Source organism: Lepidochelys olivacea (assembly GCF_965140295.1).
Source record: "Lepidochelys olivacea isolate rLepOli2 genome assembly, chromosome: 3".
Taxonomy (NCBI): Eukaryota; Metazoa; Chordata; order Testudines; family Cheloniidae; genus Lepidochelys; species Lepidochelys olivacea.
This window is the reverse complement of record NC_140413.1, coordinates 18,560,988-18,583,546: the sequence shown is the minus strand read 5'-3', so window position 1 is coordinate 18,583,546 and position 22,559 is coordinate 18,560,988. Positions and strand designations below refer to the sequence as shown.

Genomic DNA, 22,559 nt, shown 5'->3' with positions numbered 1-22,559 from the left:
TGATTTGCAATGAGAGACAGAGAGGCCGAACTCTTGGGTTCTAATCAGTACTTTGCAACTGACAGGCTGCATGACCTCAGGGCAAGCCATACAAATGCTCTGTGTGTCAGTTTACCTATCTGTAAAATGGGGATGATAATATTCAGTTCACATGGGTAAGGCTATGTTTTTGTCACAGAGATCACAAAAATCACAAAATCCATCATTTCCAGAGACCTCCCTGACATTTTCTGCTTCAGTCCCTGGGGCTGCGGGACTGGAGCTGCCAGCCAGTGTGGCCTTGGAAGGGTTCCAGCAACAGGTGACAGCCCCCTCAGGGCCCCCTGCAGGTTTCCAGCGACAGGCAACAGCCTCCTCGGGGGGCCTTCCTCAGGGTTCTGTTGACCAGGGACAGCCTTGCGGGGAGGGAGGAGAGAGAACCCTGCTGCTCCCCGTCACCACAGTGGTGGGGGAAACCATGGAGCCGCAGCAGCGAAAGTCACAGAACAGTCACAGCATCCATGAATTTTTGTTTATTGCTTGTGTCCAGGACTTTTACTAAAAATAACCATAATAAAATCTTAGCCATAGAAGCCACCTCTCCTGACCACCAAGGCAGCTCCTTAGCGATGGAGCCACACTGCATCATTGGTAACACGTGCCCAAACGTATATTTTTAAAAACTCCTCTTGGATTTTATTTTTGGTTTCAAAATAAGGACAGAAACCACCTAAAAAAATCGAAGAAGCCATATCAAATGTTAGTTCCACATTTTTTATATTTAAAAGAGCGCCCTCTTTTTCACTGCTGAGCTGAATTTTGTCCCGGAGCAAACAGATTAAAAAAATCACACGCCAACTTCCAGCCAAAGCCACTGTGTTCCTGCTGTTTCTGTGCTAATTACAGATTTTCATTGTTCCTCAAGAGTGAAATTGAACTGAGGAGAACCCCACTGTGTTCAGACAGTAGTTAATGATATTTTTCTTTAAAGATTGTAAACCAGAAATAAAGGGTGTGCTGCAGTTTACATGAGTTGCCTCATTATCTAGGATTTTAAGTAAATAAAAAAATGCAGATGTTATTTAACAACACAGAATTAACCACTGTGATAGACCCAGGCCAGTTGGGTACAGCAGAGTAGCCTTATTGGGATCCATGAAGTGGGCAGGCGAAGCCCACTGCTAAAGGATCTCCCCCTCAGCCTAAGAGGGGGGTCCACAGGACCTGGAAAACCAAGTAATTACCAGGGACAACTAATGAACAACAGGGACAGGAGTGCGGTCAAAGGGTCAAACGAAGGGAACCAGACGGGGACACCGAGCAGAGAACCCCAGACAGTGCCCACTGCTCCTTGAAGGCGTCAAGGGAGTCAGTGGACGCCTCCCAGAGAAACTCTGCCCGAAGGCGTGAACGGACGGAGGATTGGAAATAGGCCCCACAGTCACAGGAGACTCCATCGGCCAACCTCCTCACCCTGGTTTTATAGATGGTCACTTTAGCCAGGGCCAGGAGGAGGTTAACCAGGAGGTCCCATGACTTAGTGGGGCCTTTGATAGGGAGTGCATAGATAAGGAGGTGAGGGGAAAAGTGCAACCAAAATCTTAACAAAATATTTGTGAGGAGCCGGAATAGGGGCTGCAGCCTGGCGCACTCCAGGTATATGTGCACCAGGGTTTCCCTCACGCCGCAGAAGGGGCAGGTGGCCGGGATTGGGGTGAACCACACCAAGTACATACCCGTGCTCACGGCCCCATGAAGGAGCCGCCAGCTGATATCCCTGGTGGGCCTCGGGACCAAGGTGGAATATAGGCCAGCCCAACAGGGCTCCTCACCCTCTAGAGGTGGCAAGAGATCCCTCCACATTGTGTCGGGGCGGGACGTGAGGGTGAGGATGTGAAGGGTGTGGAGCATGAGCGTGTATATATGTTTCCTTGGCGCGGTCCAGAAAGGGACAGGCTGCAGCTCTTGTAGCCAGCTCATGGTGAAGGGGCGGGGGTGTCGGTCAGGTCCATGGGGCAGGGGCCCGATGAAAAGGTCCGGAGGGCCTGGGGTGTGGGGTGGGGCACACCCTCTCTTAGGACCTGGTCGAGGTAAACCCAAGCAGCAGGCAGCAAAGTGGCCCTCACCTCCTGAAGTACGCGCAAGGGAGTACGAGGTCTGGAGAGTCCCATGCACTGAGCGAGCGTCAGGGGATCCAGCCAGTCTCCCCGGTCGTAGTCCCGGAGGTCTCCGACTCTGGTGACTTCTGCCAGGACCAACCTCTGGCACACCGAGTGGGACTCCGCCACCTGCACACGGAGCTGGGGGTTGTGTAACAGGGGCTCCGCGAGGAGATCTTCCCCCACGGAGGCCGCCACAGACCTGGTCGCTGTGAACAGTTTCCAGGTCCGAAGGAGGTCCTGGTAGAAGACTGGCAGCCCTGAGAGGTCTCGCAGAAGACCTCTCGGATGGAGATAAAGGAGCTGCCGGTCATATCGGAGCCCTCGGAAGTGGCGCAGGAAGGCGTGTGCCAGGATGCTCCACGCCAGACTACCTGCACCATAAAGGAGCCTCTGCAAGGCCTGGAGGCGGAGACATGGACCTGAGTGCGGAGACACTTCAGGCCCTGCCCTCCCTCCTCCAGGAGTAGATAAAGAACCCCTGCAGAGACCCAGTGCAGTCCTGACCAGAAGAACTCCACAATCAATGTCCGGAGGTTGGCCAGGAAACCCAGGGCCAGGATCAGGGTGTTGAGGTGGTACCAGAGCATGGACAGGACTAGTTGATTAAGCACCAGTGCCCTCCCTCGAAGGGAGAGGCACCAGAGTAATCCTGTCCATCCCTGGAGCCGCTCTCCCACCTGCCCTCTAAACCGTGCCAGTTCTCCGGCAGAGACGGATGCATGGCAGAAAGGTAAATGCCGAGATAGAGCAGTGGACCCACGCTCCACCGGATGGCCTGAAGCGCAGGTGGGAGGGAGCTCGCCTGCCACCAGTCCCCTACCACCAAGCCAGAGCTCTTGACCCAGTTGACCCAGGCGGAGGAGGCTGCCGAGTAGATGGCCTGGCAAGCCTCCACCCGCACCAAGTTGCCCGGGTCCTGGACTACGAGGAGCACATCATCGGCATACGCCAACAGGACCAGCCGCAGCACCAACCCCATCAACCTGCGGAGGAGACAGAGGAAGGGCTCTATCGCCAGAGCATACAGCTGGCCTGAGAGGGGGCACCCCTGCCGTACTCCTCGTCCAAAGCTGACCGGTTCGGTCAGGGTCCAGTTGAGCCTGACCAGACACTCTGCGGAGGCATACAGCACCCAGAGAAAACCCACAAACTGGGGTCCGAAGCCAAATGCTCGCAGAGTGCCCAGGAGATACCCGTGGTCCACCCTGTTGAACTCCTTCTCCTGATCCAGGGACAGGAGGGTGAACAACAGACTGTCCCTATCACCCGAGTTCCAAGAGGTCCCAGACCAGATACAGGTTGTCGAAGATGGTGTGGCCCGGGACGGTGTAGGTCTGGTCTGGGCGGATCACGTCCACCAGCATGGACCCTAGCTGCAGCGAGATGGCTTTCGCTATGACCTCGTAGTCCGTGCTGAGGAGCAAGGGATGCCAATTTCATAAATCGTGGAGGTCCCCCTTCTTCGGCAATAAGGCGAGCACGGCTCACCTGCAGGAAAGAGGGAAGACCCCGCTCTGCAAAGACTCGGCCCAGACAGTGACTAGGTCTGGGCTGAGGACATCCCAGAACACGTGGTAGAACTCCACGGTCAGCCCATCCATGCCCGGAGATTTATTGGTGGGCATGCGACAGAGGCCTTCCGAGAACTCGGCCAGAGTGAGAGGCAGCTCTTACCAGTCTCGTTCACCCACACGGACTGTCAGGAGTTCGTCCCAGAGCACTCTGCAAGCGTTAGGATCAGTCGGATCCGGGGAGAAAAGGCCTGCATAGAAGGCCCTGGCCCTCTCGCACATCTCTGCCAGATCCATGAGGGGGGTGTCGTCCTCTGCTAGGAGGCAGGTGACGTGCTTCTTGGCCCCCCCTCTTTTTTTCTCCAGGGCGTAGAAGAAGCAGGAGCCGCGATCCATCTCCTGAAGGAGGTGGATGCGGGATCGAACAAAGGCACCCTGGGCCCGATGGTCCTCGAGGGCCCGGAGCTCCTCCTGCTTCTCCCAGCATGCCCCGCAGAGGGATGGATCCTCGGGGCTGGCGACCAGACGCCTCTCTAGCTCTAAGACCTCCCGTTCCAACCGCCCTATTGCCACATCCCTCTGTCGGCTGGCACCCCGGGTGTAGTCACGGCCAGGCGTGCACCTTCCCCAGGTCCCACCACCACCGCGCTGAGGGAAAGGCACACCGCTGCCCTCGCCAGGCCAGCCAGAACTCCTGGAAGGATGCCACAAAAACCACATCCTCCAACAAGCTGTTGTTAAAATGCCAATAGGCCGGCCCCAGCCTCTCTGTGCAGAGAGAGGCCATCACGGTGGCTAAATGATGTTTGGAGAACGGAGCCAGCCGGATGCTGGAGGAGTGGGCCCGTGAAAGATGGAAACGTGATAAGTAGATGCAGCCTCCACCCGGGTAAAGGTGAACGTCGTCCGGGTGGTGGTCGCGCCAGACGTCCACCAGAGAGTGATGGTCGACAATCTCCCGGAGGACGTCCGCAGCGGCCGGGCACTGCTCAGTCCCCGAGCGGTCCCACTCCTCGAGGGTAGTATTAAAGTCCCTGCCCAGGACCAGGCACTCACTAGGATTCAAGGTGCTGAGGAAGGCAGATGCCTGCTGAAAGTAACGCAGCCGCGCCGGGGCCGATGTCAGGGCATAGACGTTAACAAGGTTGACCACGAGCCCCTCCATATGGACCCGGAGGTGCAGCAGGCGGCCCGGCACAGTCTCGGTGACCCTCAGCACCTTGGGCCGTAGGTCGGGGGAGAACAGGGTTGCCACTCCAGCCGTACGAACTGTGAGATGGCTAAAGTAGATCCTGTCCCCCAAGGCCAGCCGCCAGCTGTCTTCAGCGGCTGGATCCGTATGGGTCTCCTGCAGGAAAACCACAGAGTACTCCCCCTCCCAAAAGAAGGAGAGCACCTGGCAACTGCGGAGACCCATCCTACAGCCCTGGGTGGTCAACGTTGCGATGGTGAGAGGTGCCATGAGGAGGGCTGAGTGGGATCCTCGCCAGCAGGGACGCTCATGGCTCCCAACGGGCCACGCAACAATCCGAGACCTACCCCATAGGTGAGTAAGGAGTCACGGAAGAGGTGGACCCACTGGTAGGCTGCAGCGGCCTGCTTCCCCCCAGGCCTTTTACCCTCCCCCATGAGGGCCCTCGCGGCCCAGAGGATTTCATGAAAGTCCCCCCATCGCTGGAGAGTGAGCTGCACCTTGTTACCGGAGCCACGGACGTCCGCAAGGAACTCCTGCAGCTCCTCTCGCAGCATATGGGGGGGCCGAGGTCACTAGCCCCCCGGCTTTCCTCCGGGGAGACCATTGACACAGCCCCGTGGCCCACCGAGACGGGCAGGCAAGGGGCAGACCCCCCACATGGCGCCCGATGGGCTGGTGCCACGCAGCCCCCCTCAGATCCCGGCTCAATTGGGGGCGGCAGAGAAAAGATAGCAGCCCCTGGTGAGTCGGGACAGGGAAATACAGAGGTCGCTCCCTGGGGGCTACCCTCTGGGAGTGAGGAGATGACGGTCCCAGGGGCAGCAGTGGTATCACGGGAGGTGGAGGGGACAGGGACGGGGTTGGCATCAGGGGCAGGGCAGGGATCCAGAGTAAGAGCAGGGCAGGGGTCGGGAGCAGAGTCAGGGAGAGGGCAAAGGCAGGATCCTGGGCCCCGGTAGCCAGGCCGCTGGGAGATGGCCCCTCTCGGTCAAGCTCAGGAATCTTGGGGGTGAGAAGGGGACCCTCCGTGATGCCGGGCTCTGGCTCTATGGCTGGCGTAGTAGCCACGGCATTGTCAGTGGAGTCCCCGCCCAGGAAGGAGGTCGGTTGCCCCACGCCCACAAGGGACAGCCCGTGGGGCTCGGGTCCCAGCCACATGGCACCTGCGGTTGCCTTAGTGGGCTCAGCGGCCAACAGCAGGGTGCCACCTGCGGCCGGACAGACGGAGGAGTCCAGGGAACCTGCGGAGGCAGGAGCAGAAGCAGCAGTGATGGGGAGGGAGCATGGAGAAGTGGGGGCTGGCGTGAGGTCACCCAGATTGAGCCCCGCTGGCAGAGGGTCATCCTCCCCCTGGGTGACCGAGGTCAGACCCAGGGCCTCGATCTCCTCATAGATGGAAGGGAGCTCTCCTTCCACCATCCCAGAGTTCTCCCCGCCAGTGCCCGAAGTGACGCTCGCCTCAGGGCTTAAAGGGGCTCCAGATGGTAACGGGGCAGGAGGGGCTCCATCGGGGGCCAGTGGAGGGGTAGTACTGCCCTCCCATGCTGCCACGTCTTCCCCAGCCGGTACCGGTGGATGGAACGCACCCATGGGCAAGGCAGAGGGCTCGGCATCAGTGCCCCCCTTTCTGGTCTTATGGCGGGGGCTTCCACATCGGAGGAAAGAAGCAGAGCTCGAGCCTTCCGCTTGCCCCACTTCCCCTGGACTAGGGCCCAGCCCTCCATGGCATCATCCGGGGGCCGGCTAACAGGGGTCGGGTCAGGGGGTAGGGGTGATGGCTCAGGGACTGTAGGAGGCAGCAGTGGGGCGGCATGAGGGATGGAAGATTCCCCCTGGGGCGGGCCCTCTCCCATGCTTGGCAGTATCCCTGCCGCACCCTCTTCTAGGGGCCCCACCGGATTGCAGGCAGCAGGGGTGGGGCACTCACGCTCGTCTGGGCGCGCTGGGGGAAGCACCCCTTGGGCCCGAGCGGGAGCACTGGTGGACTGAGTAGGAGGAGGGGCAGCTCCAGGCACCGGGCAGCCAGGGGCACCTGTGATGACGGGGCCGGGGCCCTGCCGGGGCTCGGGGGTCCCAGATGCCTGGTAGGGGACCAAGAATGACCCCTCAAGCGCCTCTCCGCCACACGCCGCCAGCAGCAGTTGAAGCTGCACTTGCCGGTGGAACGAGAGGACGTGATGGAGGGCGGGGTCTTTGCAGCCCAGTGAGAGAGGCTCACGACAGAAATGGGCTTCCCCAGGATCAAAAGGGCGGGTAAAAGGGCAGCACTGGAAAGGAAGGGAGGGACGGAGGTCAGGACCAGGCGGATGCCCACATCCTCTAGCAGCTCCAGAGGGACAAACCCCCCCCCCCCTTGCCAGGCCCTTCTCCACCACCTCCTGGGTGGCGGCCTCCAATGCTAAGACAACGAAGACCTTGCCATACATTTTGGAGGCTGCCACAATGGCTGTGGGCCCACCACCCTCGTCAATGCCCGCAAGTGGGTCTCCACTTGAGGCGAGGCGGGCACCAGGAGGCAACGGACGCCGTGCTTCCTGGTCATGGTGGGAAAGGGGTCCCGGCCGCTATAGATGGTAGCGGAGGCGGTGGGCGGGAGAGATGACATAGCGGCAGGCGCGGGGGCTGCCGCCACCTGGGTGTACGCCCTGGGGGCCGGAGGAGGGGCACCCACAGAGCTGGTGGAGGGAGCAGCGGGCAGCGACGCCGCGGCCCGTGGCGGGGCTGCGGCAGTGGGGGCAGTCCCTGCCCCAGAGGAGGGCCTGGTCTTTTTAGCGGCGCCCTTGCCCTTCTTCTTACCCTGGCCCTTCCCGCCGGCTGGGGGGGGTTCCCCCAGAATCTGAGGGGGCGAGGGACGTGGCAGCAGTGGAGGACACCCTGGTGCCTGCCGCTGCCGGCGCCCCGGCAGGGGCGGTGGCAGGTGGTTTGGCAGCGTCAGTTGAGGTAGAGGCTTGGGGGGGGGTGATGGAGGGGCAGGCCGCTGGGGCTGCTGGAGGGGCCCCACCTGCCGTGTCCCCCACCATAATGAGCAGGGAGGGAGGGGAAAAATACCAGAGAGAGGAGAGGAAAGGGGAGGCAGGTCAACCCCTCCTCCCCGCTAGGCTGCAGGCAGGGGAGGAGGGCGCCAAAAGGGGTGGGCTGGACGGGGGGCTATCAAGGGCTTGTGGGGGACAGTCACCGGCTCAGAATAGGAATCCGGCTCCTCTAGCTGCACTAGGGGAGGGGGTCATAACAACGTTGGGGGGGTGAAGTGAGATGGGGCAACTCAAACAGGGGAAGGGCCCAAGCGCATGGAAGGGGGCATGGGCGCACTGAATAAGGGGCTAATCAGGGCAGGGGAACTGCTTGGGGAGTGGGGGGAATCAGGCTAGAGGTAGGACAGGGAACCAAGGGGCAAGCTTCAGAGGCTGGGGCGAGGTGAACAAACAAAAGCTGCAGCGGGAAAAGGGCAGGGCAGGCAAACAAACTGAAGCTAGCGAGGTTCTGGGGTAAAAGTGGGGGCAAAAGGCTGCAAGGGGCAAAACGGAGCAGGTAGCAAGGGACAAAGCTGGGGGCTTGCTGAAGGGGGTCAGTCCGGGGGGGGGGGCACATGCGCCCCATGCGCTGGCAAAGAATCAGTGCGGGCTGGCTGCTGCTTCAGGCCCAAAAGATGGTGAAAGGGCACGGCAAGCCAAGCAAGCAGCGGAGTCCCAGAGGCAGGAGCTTGAGGCAGATGGTAAGTGTCCACTGGGAGTGGTGGAGGGGGCAGCGACAACGGTGGTGGTGGGGGTTGGGGGAGGCCACACAGATGGATTGGGGGGCAGGGGCCACACAGATGGATTGGGGGGCAGGCTCCCCGCCACACCTCCTGTGTCCCCACAAACACAGTCAAAACCCCCACCACAAGAGCACAGTTCAAAAGTTACGCAGCCTTATGGCCCCCTCCACAGTGGTCTGCAGAGTCCCTGTGCGGTCCCCCAGCAGCAGAGAAGGGCTACATGGAAGGTTGCAGTGAGCCTCTGAAGCTAGCATAAACCGCCTGAAAGCGTGGGACCTATGGGGACAAGGTCTGAGCTCTGCCACACCATATGTTAATGATCCTCTCTCAATCAGGTTCACACAAAACCTGGTTTGTTGGGAAAAGTTTGTGCACCTCATTTTTATATTTTAAGCAAACCGTTCTTATCACTTTCATAACTAGCTAGTGTGATTGTGTATAACATGGGAGGGGTGACGTGTGAAAAAATGTAAAGGTCAATTTTAAATTTTTTTTAATGAAAATTTAAAATTGTTCAGGTCCCCAAATCATGAGCAAAAGGCATATCAATTTCAGAATGCCTTTGGGACAAAACCTAATCCCATTGTAGACAATGGGACTTTTGGTATTGACCTAAGGCAAGATTATAATGGCACAAAGGGCAGTTATGTACCAAGCTTGCTTTGAAAGTCAATGGGAGTTAGACACATAAGTGGCCTTTGTGCCTATTGAAAATCTCCTACTGTATGTTTAGGGTGAACTGAATCTTTAAGAGTTTCCCAAACAGCCACATGTTTTGTTATGTGTTTAGCCACATGATCATGGTCACATTTTCATCCTATATTTGTAGTGCTGGATATTTGGAGGCCCACTAACCACACGCTCTGCTGCAGTCACAGATGACAGACATGGGCTAGGAGCTGTGATTATTGCTCTTTGCACTGTCCTGATGGCCACCTCCCTCCACACTGCCAAAGAATGGGAGGGAAAAAAACCACCCCGCTCCATATTGCTCAGAAGTCCTCCCTTTCCAGTTCACCCTTCAAGGGTTTATTTTTCTCCAAGCAAAAAGAATACAGAATGTGTTTCTATGTATGGATTAAAAATTCCATATTCCTGCTTACTTAGAATTCAGACTGCATGCAAATAGAGCTGTTACAGAGATTCTCCACAGGGTAACAGCAGCAGCAGGGTGGGGCCAGCAATGATTCCAGAGAATCTAATTTAGTACCAGCAATTCCCGACAGGCACAGAAAAGCAGTTTCGGCCTCCTTCTCCAACTCTTAGCCAGTAAGGTTTGTTATATGGCTCTGCCGAATGGGAACCCTTAATAAAACTTAGATTCAGGCTGAACAGCACAACACAAACATGGTGGGGTTGGGGGGTTTTTTTCCACCTTTTAAATAAATTCTGGTTCTTGGTCAGTGAAGCATAACTTCACTGCTCAACTAGTGGGCCTGCTACCTTGTGGCACTGGCCCAGGCTATTCATTTCCTGTTACAAATTTAGGATCAACTTCAGACACTGAAATGGGTTAGAGCACAGCTTGTTTGGAGAGAAACTCCCAGGTGGCTGTGTTTATGGAGTACGATTTCTTAATAGTTGCCTACTTCTCAAGTCCACAAATTTAAAAGCTGGCCTTTCAGCATACAGGATCAGTTTTTCTACAGCTGGGAGAAAACTGGTAGAGAGGGAAAGCCCAGGTCTTTTAGCAGATCTGGAAGGAAATGTGGGACAGTGGACAGCTGATTAAAATCACAGCAACAGACTAATGTAACCCTTCTGCCCGTCAGAGTTGGCAGCAAGAAGGGCCGGGTTCAGTATCTAGGGGTTCCATTCCAATAACACAATGCAAAACCAGTTCGAACCCCCACACAGTGACCTGGGACAAATATATACCACCCCCGCTGGGCACCTCTAAGAGGCAATACTTCCCCTCTCACAAGCACAGAGTCTGAGTATAGCAAAAAGCCTTTTAATAACAGAGAGAAACAATGTGGCATTATGTTGGGGAAACACCACCAACAGGATTCATAACACAACCCATGAGCAAAAACCCATCCCAAGCAAATTGGGGCATGTCCTTTCCCTTTGGTTCTTGAGTCCAGCAACCCAAAATCATCCAAAAGTCCAAGGACCCCAAAGTCTCTGTCCCTGGTCAGAGTTTAACCTCCCAACCTGGGTGGAGATGGGGGTGGGATTTCAGGGGCACCTTACATGGTCCAAAGCTGATTGCCCCACCTCTCCATGGGGCTCCGCTCTGCCAGCCACCCCCATGAGTTACTCCAGGCATCCGACAAACTGCTCTGCCATATATCGTTAGACTCCCCCACTACTTAACACAACACTCAGTGATTTCAGCTCTTACTAAGTTTAGCTCTTTTGTGATTTCAGCTTGTAGTAGGGGAGCTTCAGTACTGGTGCACCATTAGCCCAAAGTGAATTCAGCTCAGCAGCCTGGAACTAGACTCTTAATAGAATCAAAATTAGTTCTGATATTTTACAGTGGCAAGAGAAGAACATACAATTAGAATGTAAGGCCCTTACCAGGGGACCCATGCCACCCAGTATTAATACCTGACCCTAGCCTCTCTCCATTCAGTGGGTTTTGGAACCCATGACCCTTGCCTAGCAAGTGCTGCTTAGTTGATGGTGAGTCCCTCCATCATAACAAAAGGCCAAGTACCTTTCCACTGTCCTTGATTCACATAATCAGGATAATAGTTTATTCCTGCCCCAATAACAGAGAAACTAGGGCTCCTACAGCAGCCAAAGTGACCATCTAGGCAGGGTGGGTGTGTCTATGCAAATGAGATCAGCCCCTGAAGTTCTTTTCGACAACCTACCATGACTCACCACTAGATGTCAGGGTAGAGCTCATCCTGACTCTGCTTACACTAAGAATGATCTTTCGTTTATATAGCAGTTTATGTCCTGAACGATCTCACTGCGCATTAAAGCATAACTGATATACAAATAATGCACAGAGACCGCTTTGGCTACTACTAAAATGCAGCCACCTCTGGGTTGGAGTGTGGCAGCTGTTCAGCAGCACACAGCAACACTACACAACAGTTTAGGAACAGTATCCAACTGAAAACACTGGGGAAATATAGTTAGGTAGAATATAATTAGGATGTGGCCAGGGCACCAGCACTAATAATGCGACTACAAAAAGTGTTAGCACATCTTTAATGACCATGAGTGGTCTGGACCTTGATTTTCTATCTAATTTGAAAGATAGACAGCAGCACAGGGACACCTAGCAAAACCTATGGAAAATGTGAGCATTGAATCTTGAGCCTTCTAAAACATAGCATCCTGGCTTCAAAACTTTCTGTAAACATGGGCAGAGGTTGTTAGCACAGCTCCCAAATTCAGAGAGAGAGAGCCTTGTGGAGATTAGCATCCATTAAACTCTAACCTCCAAGTGGGTGTTCCTTAGAGATGCCCCATCCAAGTATTAGCCCAGTTTGTGAACATCCGTCTGTTGCTCTTGCTTTTTAGTCACTTTCCCAAAACCTAATTATTTGTGGATTAATTTCTTACTTGTAAATATGTGAAAGAGGAAGTTTTTTTCAAAGAAATTCTATGTATACTTACCTGCTACTCTTTAATTGTCTTTTTGGATCTGTTCCAATGAAATTAGTGTGTGTGGATCTGTGCCCATTCTCAGTAGTTCCACATACCAAAAACAGTTCTGAAATGTTCAGTACGAGGACAAACCAATTCAGCCATTTAAAAATGTCTTTTTATAACCTCAAAAACAACTAGAAAGCTTTTTTCCCCAAATGTTGTGAATTTCCAGCCAAGAATGAATGTTTTATGGCCAGTTTGTATAGGGAATTTTGTAAGTCTCTCAATTTATAGTAGCCTGTAGCCATACCATCTTGTGCTGCTGTCTTGTGTAACCCTCGCAAGCTAAGAAAGCTTGGACTAAATGAGTTCTTGAGTGGGAGATCTGTAAGGAACACCAGACCGAGCTGCTGCGCACAGTGATGCTGATGATTCAGGAGGTGGGATTCTTCCCTCTGAGTTACTAGTGACACAGTGCTTCATCAAGAAGCAACGGTGCTGCCAGTGTTCCTCTTTTTTGGATGAGATGTGAAAGGCCCCCTAGATGTCTTTGTGAGAATGTGGATGTTAAAAACCCAATGTCATAGCCAAATTTCAATTTAGGTAATTGATATTCTGCCAGACGAGGGCCCTGATTATGGAAAGCACCCACCACGTGCTTACCTGCTTTACTGAATAGAGAGACTTAAGCGCACCATTAAGTACGTTCTTGAATCAGAGCCTAAATTCCACCCCTCTGAGGCTGCACTTGGATAAGATATTCATTTCCTGTCCTAAACATTATATACTTCCTATATTTTCTTAATGATCATTGGCTGTAACATAAGCATGTGATCTCTAAGAGATGAGAATTATTATAGGTGGAATCAGACAATTGTTCACAGAAACAGTAGAGCAAAAAAACCAAGATGGCTCATGCAGTGCACACAAGTTCACACACTTATTTAAAAAACAGAGATGGAGTCCTAATGCATCAGTCGTACATAGCATTTCTGTAAAGTGCACAAAGAGCCTCTGCAGAAAAGTGGGTAAGTATTGCTGTTGTCCTGCGGGTGAGTAAAGAGTAAAAGAAAGGCTAAGGCCTGGATTTACAGAAGTACTTTGGCGCCCAAGTCCCAGTGTTAGGCTTTGCTGTGATTTCACAAAATTGCCAAACTCTGTAGATGCCTAAACTCACTGGGTGCCTAAGTTCTTGCAGTTACCCAGTTCTCTGGGTACCTAAGTTTCTGCCTCTGGGTGTGTGCATTGCTGCCTTTCTCTAGCGTCCAGATGCCTAGCTGCCACCTAAGCCCCAGAGCGATTCACAAGCCAAGGGAATATAGGCATTTAGCGGCCCAAGTCACCTGCAGGGCCTGATCCAGTTGGTGTGCTCAGAGGCTGCATAACAAAACAGCTGTGGGGGAAAAGTTCCCTCCTAACTTCTAGCCTACAGGCTTGGGTACTCACCTGGAAGTGGGAGAGCCCCTAGTTCAAGTTCCCCCTCTGCCAGAGAAGTAATTTGAACAGTGATCTGTCACCTCTCAGGTACATGCCCTAACCCACTGGGCTACAAGGGTGTGGAGATCCCTCAGTAGCTCTTATTGAAGCTGTTCCACGGTGGCTATATACTCAGAGTGAGACTGATGCTGGAACCGGGAGAATAGAGCACTCATCCAAGGGCCAGTCTCCCTGCTCCACAATGGCACAGCTTCAACAGGAGAGAGGGCGGGAGCCCCAGATCAAAATGTCCCATAGCTCAATATTTAGGGCACTCACCTGCGAAATGGTAAATTACTGTTCAACCCCCTTCTCCGTATCTGGTGTGGGAAGACTTGAACTGGGGGGTGTCCCACATCCAGTTGAGCCCCTTAACCCCTGGGATAAAGATTATGAGGGAATGTCCCCTGGCTTCTTGCAAAAAACACATTAGGTGCCTAACTCCGAAGATTGTTCACAGTTGAGAATCACTAGCAAAACTAGGTGCCTCCCTGAAGCCTGTACACGTAGGGTATCTCCACACTGCAATTAAACATCCGTGGCTGGCCCATGTCAGCTGACTTGGGCTCCCGGGGCTCAGGCTGTCGGGCTGCAAAATTGTGGAGTAGACATTCGGACTCCAGCCCAAGCCCAAATACCTACATGGCAACTGTACAGCTGATCCCTGAGAGCTTGAGGCAGCTGACATGGGCAAGGCGCAGGTATTTAATTGCATTGTAGACATACCCTTTGGGCCATTGGTCTGACCCAGTATGGCTGATTGTTCTTGTATGTTCTTATGGGCAGTTTTAAATAAAACCACTTGCCTCAGGACCGGAGAGGAGAGGTTGGAGCCAGTCTAGCGCACAGCCATCCACAACCCTGTCCGATTTCCAAGCAAGAGTTGTGGAAAGTATTTCACTTGACGAAAGAAAAAATACCTCAGTTATGAAAAAATTACTCTTAGCCCTGTGGCATTACGGTGACTCCTCCAAGCTCAGTTGTTCTTTGACCTGGGCTGTACGCTCAGCTCACTACAGCTGCTGCCCTCAGAAGCAGGCGTAGGGCTTGTTGCTTTCACTGCAAAGTTCTTCTGCTTGGAGCTGTCTTTCTCTTCAGGTTCTGACAGCATGTAATCACTTAGTGTTAATGGCACCAAACAACAAGCCTGCATCCTAATTATTGTGATTATTCCTTTCTTCATGCATTAGCCTTGGTTAATGTTGTTTTTACAACTGAGGGCCTGGGAGGGGAAGAGCAATATTGTTGCCCTTAGGAAGAGGGAGTGATGAACACACCGCTTTCCGTTCACCTGCCTTAAAGTTCTGGACTACAATTAGACACAACTGCTTAAGGTCCCCTTGTTAATCTAGCCCTAAATCCAACATATAGGCACCAGTAGCATGCTCAGCTTCCACCTAACCCTGTAGGCGCCCAGGTTTCCACTGGTAGAGTCCCCTCGGTACCCCCAGTTTTTGCTGGTGGGCATGCATAAACATGCCTCAGGCCTCACACTGTCAAACAGCTTGACACCTAGCTTGCGCCTAGCTTGTGTATGGAACCTCATCCAGGCAGAGGAGGAGTTGGTGGTGCTGCCTATCCTTATACCCAGTGATTTGGGCAATCATCTGGGTTGGCGAAAGGACCTGGGTTCACATCCCTGCTCCAAATCAGGCAAAGCAGGGATTTGAACTTAGGTTACCCACGTCCCAGATGAGTGCTCTAACCACCAGGCTATTGGGCATGGGGGACAACCGCCACCATCTCCTCCTTTTCTTGTGCCGGTGTACTGTGCACACCTACGAAATCAGGCCCCTTTGGCAAGCGAAGCAGGGGAACAACAGCAGGGCTTAAGTGTGAGTTAGGCTCTGAGCAGCTCAGTGATTCCAGGTCTTACAGTGGCTTTGCACATGCCCCCTGGCAGAAACTTAGGCAGCACCACCACCATGTTCTCCTTGAGAAAGGTCTGACCCAGCTTAGTTGCCTGACTCCAGGAGAGTGGTTGGGTCTGTGAATCCCAAGCAGAGATAGGTGTCGTAATGTAGCCCAGACGAAGGGTTTGGCTACACTTGAAATGCTACAGAAGCACAGCTGCTGGGCCGCTGTAATGTGTTCATGTAGATACTCACTACATTGATGGGAGGGGTTTCTCCCATTGGCCTAGTTAATCCACCTCCCCAAGAGGCAGTAGCTAGGTCAACAGAAGAATTCTTCCACCAACCTAGCACTGTCTATATTGGGAGTTAGCTCAGCTTAACAACATCGCTCAGGGTGTGTTGATTTTTCATGCCCCTGAGCAACGTAGCTGGGTCATCATAACTTTTGAGTGTCGACCTGGCCTTAGGGGCCTGCCTCATACCGTCTGAGAAGTGGGTTTTAAGCGCGCACACAAGGGGTGTAGCTGTATACAACAGGTTGCCCCTCTGATTGGCATTTCCTACTAGCTAGCTTAAGTGGCTCCCCACTCAGTTTGTGGGCTTTTCTGTAGCCTGTTCTTAGGCACCCAACTTTCCACAGGCATTTTATAGGGAGCTTAGATATGTGGATTCTGGGCCTAAAGTTAGGCTTTCCAACACTGAGCCTAAATCTCCTTGGTGGAGCTAACCCTTAGATGCTTTTGGAAATTTGATGTCTAAGCTATAGGTATTTTCCCCAGACGTATTTACTTACATGTTTTCAGTTGGATCCCCTTCTATTGCCTATTCATACTGCTAACCTTTCAAGGTCCCCGTGTTCCTATTATTTTGTCTGTCCTCACTGCTGGTGGAACACCTCCCAGTAATTTGCAACTTTAATTTAATGGGCTGCTTACATAGTCTTCCAGATCATTAATAAAAAGAAAAGGAGGACTTGTGGCACCTTAGAGACTAACCAATTTATTTGAGCATAAGCTTTCGTGAGCTACAGCTCACTTCATTGGATGCATACATGAAGTGAGCTGTAGCTCACGAAAGCTCATGCTCAAATAAATTGGTTAGTCTCTAAGGTGCCACAAGTACTCCTTTTCTTTTTGCGAATACAGACTAACACGGCTGTTACTCTGAAACCAGATCATTAATGATGATGTTAAATAAAACCAGACCAAAACATCTCCCTCTGCACCAAATATTGCTTCTTATAACTACCCCTTATTTATGATTCTTCCACCACTTTTTTTTAACCCATGTGGCAGTGCTCCTAGCCAAACCACTTTGAATTAATTTGTCAAGTAAGATGTTGTAAGATTACCCTAGCAAAGGCTTTAACGGAAGAATACAGACACAGCCACTGTGTCTCGTGCCAAACCCTGAAACCTCTGTCTTCAGCTGTGCAAAGGGACACAGAAGGACTAGCAGCCCAGTACATATATGGCCAATTCCCACTCTTTTTTTTTTTTTTTTTTTTTGCAAAAACATGCTGAAACTACTGTGTTCACATTCCTTCTGTACCCTATGGCAACAGAGTGACCCTGTGCCAGATCATATTGGTAAACTGGTATGCGAGACTGTATTGTGAATAGGGACGTGTTATTTACTATTTCACATAACAAAGAAACTAGTGGTCACCTGATGAGATTAATAGGCAGCAGGTTTAAAACAAAGAGAAGCAAGTATTTCTTCACACAACACAGAGTCAGCCTGTGGAACTTGTTGCCATGGGATTCTGTGAAGGCTAAAAGTATAAATGGGTTTAAGAAATAATTAGATAAATTCATGGAGGCTAGGTCCATCAATGACTAGTAGACAAAAATGGTCAGAGATGCAACACAAGACTCCAGCTTTCCCTAAACTCCAAGGATCACAGACTGGCCACTGGACTAGGTGGCCGATTGGTCTGATCCAGTGTGGCCATTTTTATGTTCATATTGTACCCTTTTGAGCCTTTAGAACATAATCTTTTCTGGGGCAGAGATGACATCTGTTTGGCACATGTCACCATTGTACTGTGTCCACGTGGCTTTATCCCACATGTAGCTGGCTGTGGGTGTCTTGTATCTTGTGTTCTTTAGAAAGTCCAGGCTGTTTAGTTCTCATAATGCCATCGTCCTATGTACTTATACATAACGGGCTGTCATGCTATTAATAGCAATTATTTATTAGTAGCAGTATTACAGTAGTACTCAGTGCCCCATGAAGTTTGGGACCCCATTGTGGTAGGCTCTGTGCAAGCACAAATTAAACAAGCTTCCCTGCCCTGCAGCACTTACAATTCAAGACACTGATCCTTCAAACACTTGTGCACTTCAGTGGCATTATTCCTTACATAAAGTTACACCTGTGTGTAAGGATTGGACTCGAAAGACAAGATGTAATGAGTCAGTGTAACTAACAAATGGAGGGAGGGGATGGGAGTGTTAGGAATATATGACTAAATAAAGTCTGGTTGGAGGTTCCTGGTTTCAGTCTTGCTCTCTCTTTTTTATTTTATTTACTTATTCATTTAGACAGGCTAGGTGGATGAGGTTATATCTTTTATTGGCCCAACTTCTCTTGGTGAGAGACAAGTTTCCAAGCATATGCAGAGCTCTACTTCAGGTCTGGGACAGGTAGTGGCAACAGCTAAATACAAGCATGGCATAGATAAGGCATTAATACATGTTGCAAGAGACCATTCAAGATGAAGGGGGCAGTTAATACCGCTACAGTTATAGGACAAAAGAAGGTTAGTAGGCTACAAATCGTTACAAAAAGCCATAGATACAGTATCTCCAGCCATGATTTTTTATGTCAAGTGGAGTTATGAATTTAAGTTCCCAGGCTTGTGTTCTGAAGGTGTTGTGCAGATTTCTGTTGAGGATGAGGAGTAAGAGGTCAGATATGGAGTGATCATTTTGGGAAAGTGTTTTGGTGTTATCTTTTTTCTGTAGGAGTTCAGTTGAGGGCAAATGGTAAGGCTACACAGAATAGATATTAGTAATCTCAAAATGAGTCTTTGCTTTTTTGAATATTGGTACAATACTTTATTCAAATCCTCTAGTACTTCCCCATTTCTATGTGACTTTTCAAAAATAATTACCAGTAGTTCAGTAAATTCATTAGCAAATTCCCTTAAGACTCCGGGCTGTATAATCAGCCAGCCTTGCTGATTTGTATAGATAAGCTGATCAAATGTTTCAAGTAAACCCAATTTACCTGCATTCAGATTAACAGTTATTTTGAAAAGGTCTTCATTATTTCCTACTTACTTGTGTATGTAACTCATACTAGTTTTGTTTAAATCCTTCCCTCTTCACTGTTTTCAATACAGGTTTGTTTTTATCCTCAGAGCCTGATTCCTCCTGAAGACATTGACCACTTCTTGTTCTTTACATTCTTCTTTTTTCAGAGGCATTTTGGTTGGTTGGTTTTTCATGCTGGCGTCTTCTAGGATTCACCATTCACCCCATCCTTCAATTTCAACTCTTCCTCCTTATGCTGCAGCCCGCTCTGTATGTTTATTGCTTCAAAATGAGCTCTATGAAATATGTGAATGTACTACTTAGTGTTAAGTTCGGCGAGCCCAGTCATTGGCATAGAGCCTCTCCATTAACCCTCCTTTGTTCAGTTTGATTTATTTGCAATATATTTAAAATTTGCAAAGTTTTAAAATGTGCTAATCTTTTTATAAACTAGGGCACCCAGCTCCCCACCCCCAGATACTGTTTGGTATCCATAGCCATTGATTGGCTTTGTATGCATGCTGTAATGCCTTCTGCCAGACAGCACTCACACCAGCAGCCACATACAGGCAGCAAGATGTGTTTCTGAGTCAGAGAGAGGAAAATGGGGTGGAGAGGGTTTGGCTCAGTGGAAAATGTAGTCATGACCCCAGCCTCCACAGTGAAAGAAAGACAACTGACCACTGAACGGGTTGAATCAAGAGGGTTTTCATTGAACTTGTAGTCTTGGGAGGTAGCTGTTTCTTCCTTTACAGCTTTGGCAAAGACCGGTGGTGTAAAAATCCCATTTTGTATGCACAGGACTGGGAGCCAGAAACTTCTGAATAGCAGCTACATTTGTTTATACACTTGGATGTGGTGCATAGGTGTGTATCTAGGCCTGGTACATTGCAACAGTGGCTGTGCTGTTGATACCCTCTATAGGCTTGAGAGAGTCATGTATTCCACAGTTTCCCTCTTGTATGTTTAAAGTGGGGAAAGCTTACCTGGGGGATGGTGGGGCAGCGCAGGTAGGGGAAGGTTATTAAGATTAATGGAAGGGGCGTTCAGCTTTCTGAAGATGCAAGTGTTTCTTACTATTCTAACAGTTATCCAGTTAGGCTTGTGTTGCAAAAGGGCACTAAAAACTAGAAGAAATTTGAACTGTTTTACAAGATATTAAGCAAAATTTTTCTTTTCTTTTTGTGTATAGTGCTGTGGTTCTTGATGGAAAAATTTATGCCACCGGTGGAATTGTTAGCAGCGAAGGACCTGCGCTGGGGAATATGGAAGCTTATGACCCTAAGACAAACACATGGACACTTCTCCCCAATATGCCATGCCCTGTGTTTCGACATGGCTGTGTAGTTATTAAAAAGTACATTCAGAGTGGTTGATGCTACCAAGGAGTTGGATGGAGAACTAGTTTTGCCTGCCAAAAGCAGGCAAGAAATAAAAAAAAGCTATTACAACAAAAATAAATAAAATTAGAAGAACAAAAACACAAAAGCAACGAACATATTGCTCTAAAGTTTTGAATATTCTCTACATTGAATGTAGAAAATCATCTTCACCTTTTGGTGAACAAGGAGCAGAGAGCTCCGTGCTATGTAAGATAGTGTAACTTAATAATACAAGTGTGTCACTAGATGTTGTAGTGGCACTTGTTACGGATGTAGGCTTTTGGTCAACCCAGGTGCAATAGAATTTCACATATTTTTTAACTGGGGGAAGAGAAAAATCTGCATTTTACTCCTAGAGAGCAAGCTTGATTCTTAAAGTAACTGTGTAGATTTGTTTTACTATTACACATTAGGCATCAGACTATTTGAAAGAAGGTCAAAGTGTCCTTATCACTTTGATTCCCACATTTGTTTTTAACAAATACATGCTTTTCAATACCAATGACTGAGATATATCTTGTGTGACAGCTGGCGTAGGCTGATGTCAGTCTTCCATCAGATCAAATAAATACTGCAGTTCTCTAGAGCAGCGCCAAAAAAGGAGAGAGAGAGAGAGAGAACTGATTGTAACAGCACTCTATGTGGAAAAAGGTTTCTTGGGTTGTATGGACTTCTGCCCCCTACATGGCAGCATTTGTGTGTTAGGAGTGGAGAGTGGTTTCTATCTTGTTTTCTACTGTATGAGCAAAACTTGACAGTGCTTGCAACGTCCAATGCAATTTTTTTTTTTTAGATTCCAGAGGCATTTTCTTGATTAAACTAACCTCTTTAAAATGTTCTGATTGGAATCATGTTAATAAAAACAAACAATATGATGTGGGATTTCCACGATTTCAGTACGTTATTTAAGAAGATGCCTCGTGTTATGGTTTATATACTCATTTTTGGATCATAATCAAGATTCCTTATGTTGGGATATATGCCACTATCTTTGTTTTTAAATTACATCTAAGAGGACATCTTAAAAAAAAACCAAAATCTTATCTCCCAATTAAAAGATATGGAAGTCTTAAATGCAAACTTCTCTCACTAAGAAGCATCAGAATGTTTCAGAATAAAAACATTCACATGTTTTAAACAAACAAGTTTAAATCCAATAATAGAAAATGCATTGGGTAAAGCCCAGTATAAGAGAGACAGAATGATTACTGTGTAGAGTTGTAAGTATATGCACAGCACAGGGGTTATATTTTTATATATATATATAAAAACATTGTCTATCCAGAGAAGCATTGTGATGTGAAAATTCTTTATAAATTTGTAAATGGAATGATCAAATGGGAGATGAGCAGGGAGATATAATGGGGGAAAACAGATTCTTACAGTTAACAAATGGAAAATAACCCTGAGCAGATGATTTGTGTGATTTCTTTCCAAACAGAGCAGCAGAAAGAGAAAGAGTTGCTACGTTTGCCTTCACAGTTTTAGATTCTAAATGCCATGGTGGTAATTCTGTGGAGAGATTCCTTTACAGAATGTGTGTATGAGACACACTATGGTCAATATCTAGTTGAATTTCATACCAAATATGTTAGCCTTTTTGTATCAGGGGAGGTCTGGTTACAACTTTGGGGAAAACAATGCAGATGGTTAGCCAATCACCTTAAAGTTATTTTATTAATAATTGTTTATAAAAGAACAAAATAGGATGAAATTTGTATCTTGCAGTATTTAAAAATAATGTGCTCAGTCAGGCTCTACGGTGACTCGTGTCTCTCTCATTTTGATAGTGAAGTTCCAACCTTTGTTATGCAGTTGTTTTGATTATTTATTCTTTAGAGAAAAAAATAAGCACAACAAAATTATATACATAATATGTCATTTAAAGTATTTATGTCAAACAGGGTACAAGTGTGAACCTAAAGATTGGAGCACAAGTTTCTAACTGCCTGGGGCAGGACTAATTTTAGTGTTGGTGTGTGTCTACCTCCAAAGGAGGTGCTAGCAGTCAACAAGACCTAACACATTCAACATTTCCAATTTAGCTTATTTCTTCATTTCTCACACTGGAGCAAAACTGGCTATTTCTGTGACTAATATAAAACAACCAGGGTTCTCTGTAATGGCATTGTATATAGTTTATGTTTACTGTTAAGTTGTTATATTATAATAAATATATTTATAGATCTAGAGTCATCATCCAGATTGGATTAATTTTGTTAAGAGTGAACACAAGGCAATGCCACATTAATATTGACATTAATTTTCCTTGCAACCATGGAGAAAAATGCTTTTGTTCCAGCTGGATCTCTCTCTGGTCCAATTTTTCTTGCTAATATTTATCTGACTACTAACTTCCAATATACCTGCATCCTAGTTTTTTTTTTTTTTTTTTTAAAAAAGAGATTATAAATAACTCTCTATTTATC

General features: G+C 49.3%; 1 protein-coding gene across 6 annotated transcripts in view; it reads left to right on the top strand.

The window, feature by feature from the left end:
- Positions 1 to 22,299, top strand: part of KLHL29 (kelch like family member 29) — a 605,712-nt gene extending 583,413 nt beyond the window's left edge. For all 6 annotated transcript variants that reach the window (XM_084623316.1, XM_084623313.1, XM_084623312.1 and 3 more), the window contains one exon: positions 19,941 to 22,299. In XM_084623316.1, coding sequence (XP_084479442.1) covers positions 19,941 to 20,124 — 184 coding nt within the window. In that variant the 3' untranslated portion in view covers positions 20,125 to 22,299. The remainder of the gene's footprint in view (positions 1 to 19,940) is intronic.
- Positions 22,300 to 22,559: the final 260 nt, after the last annotated feature.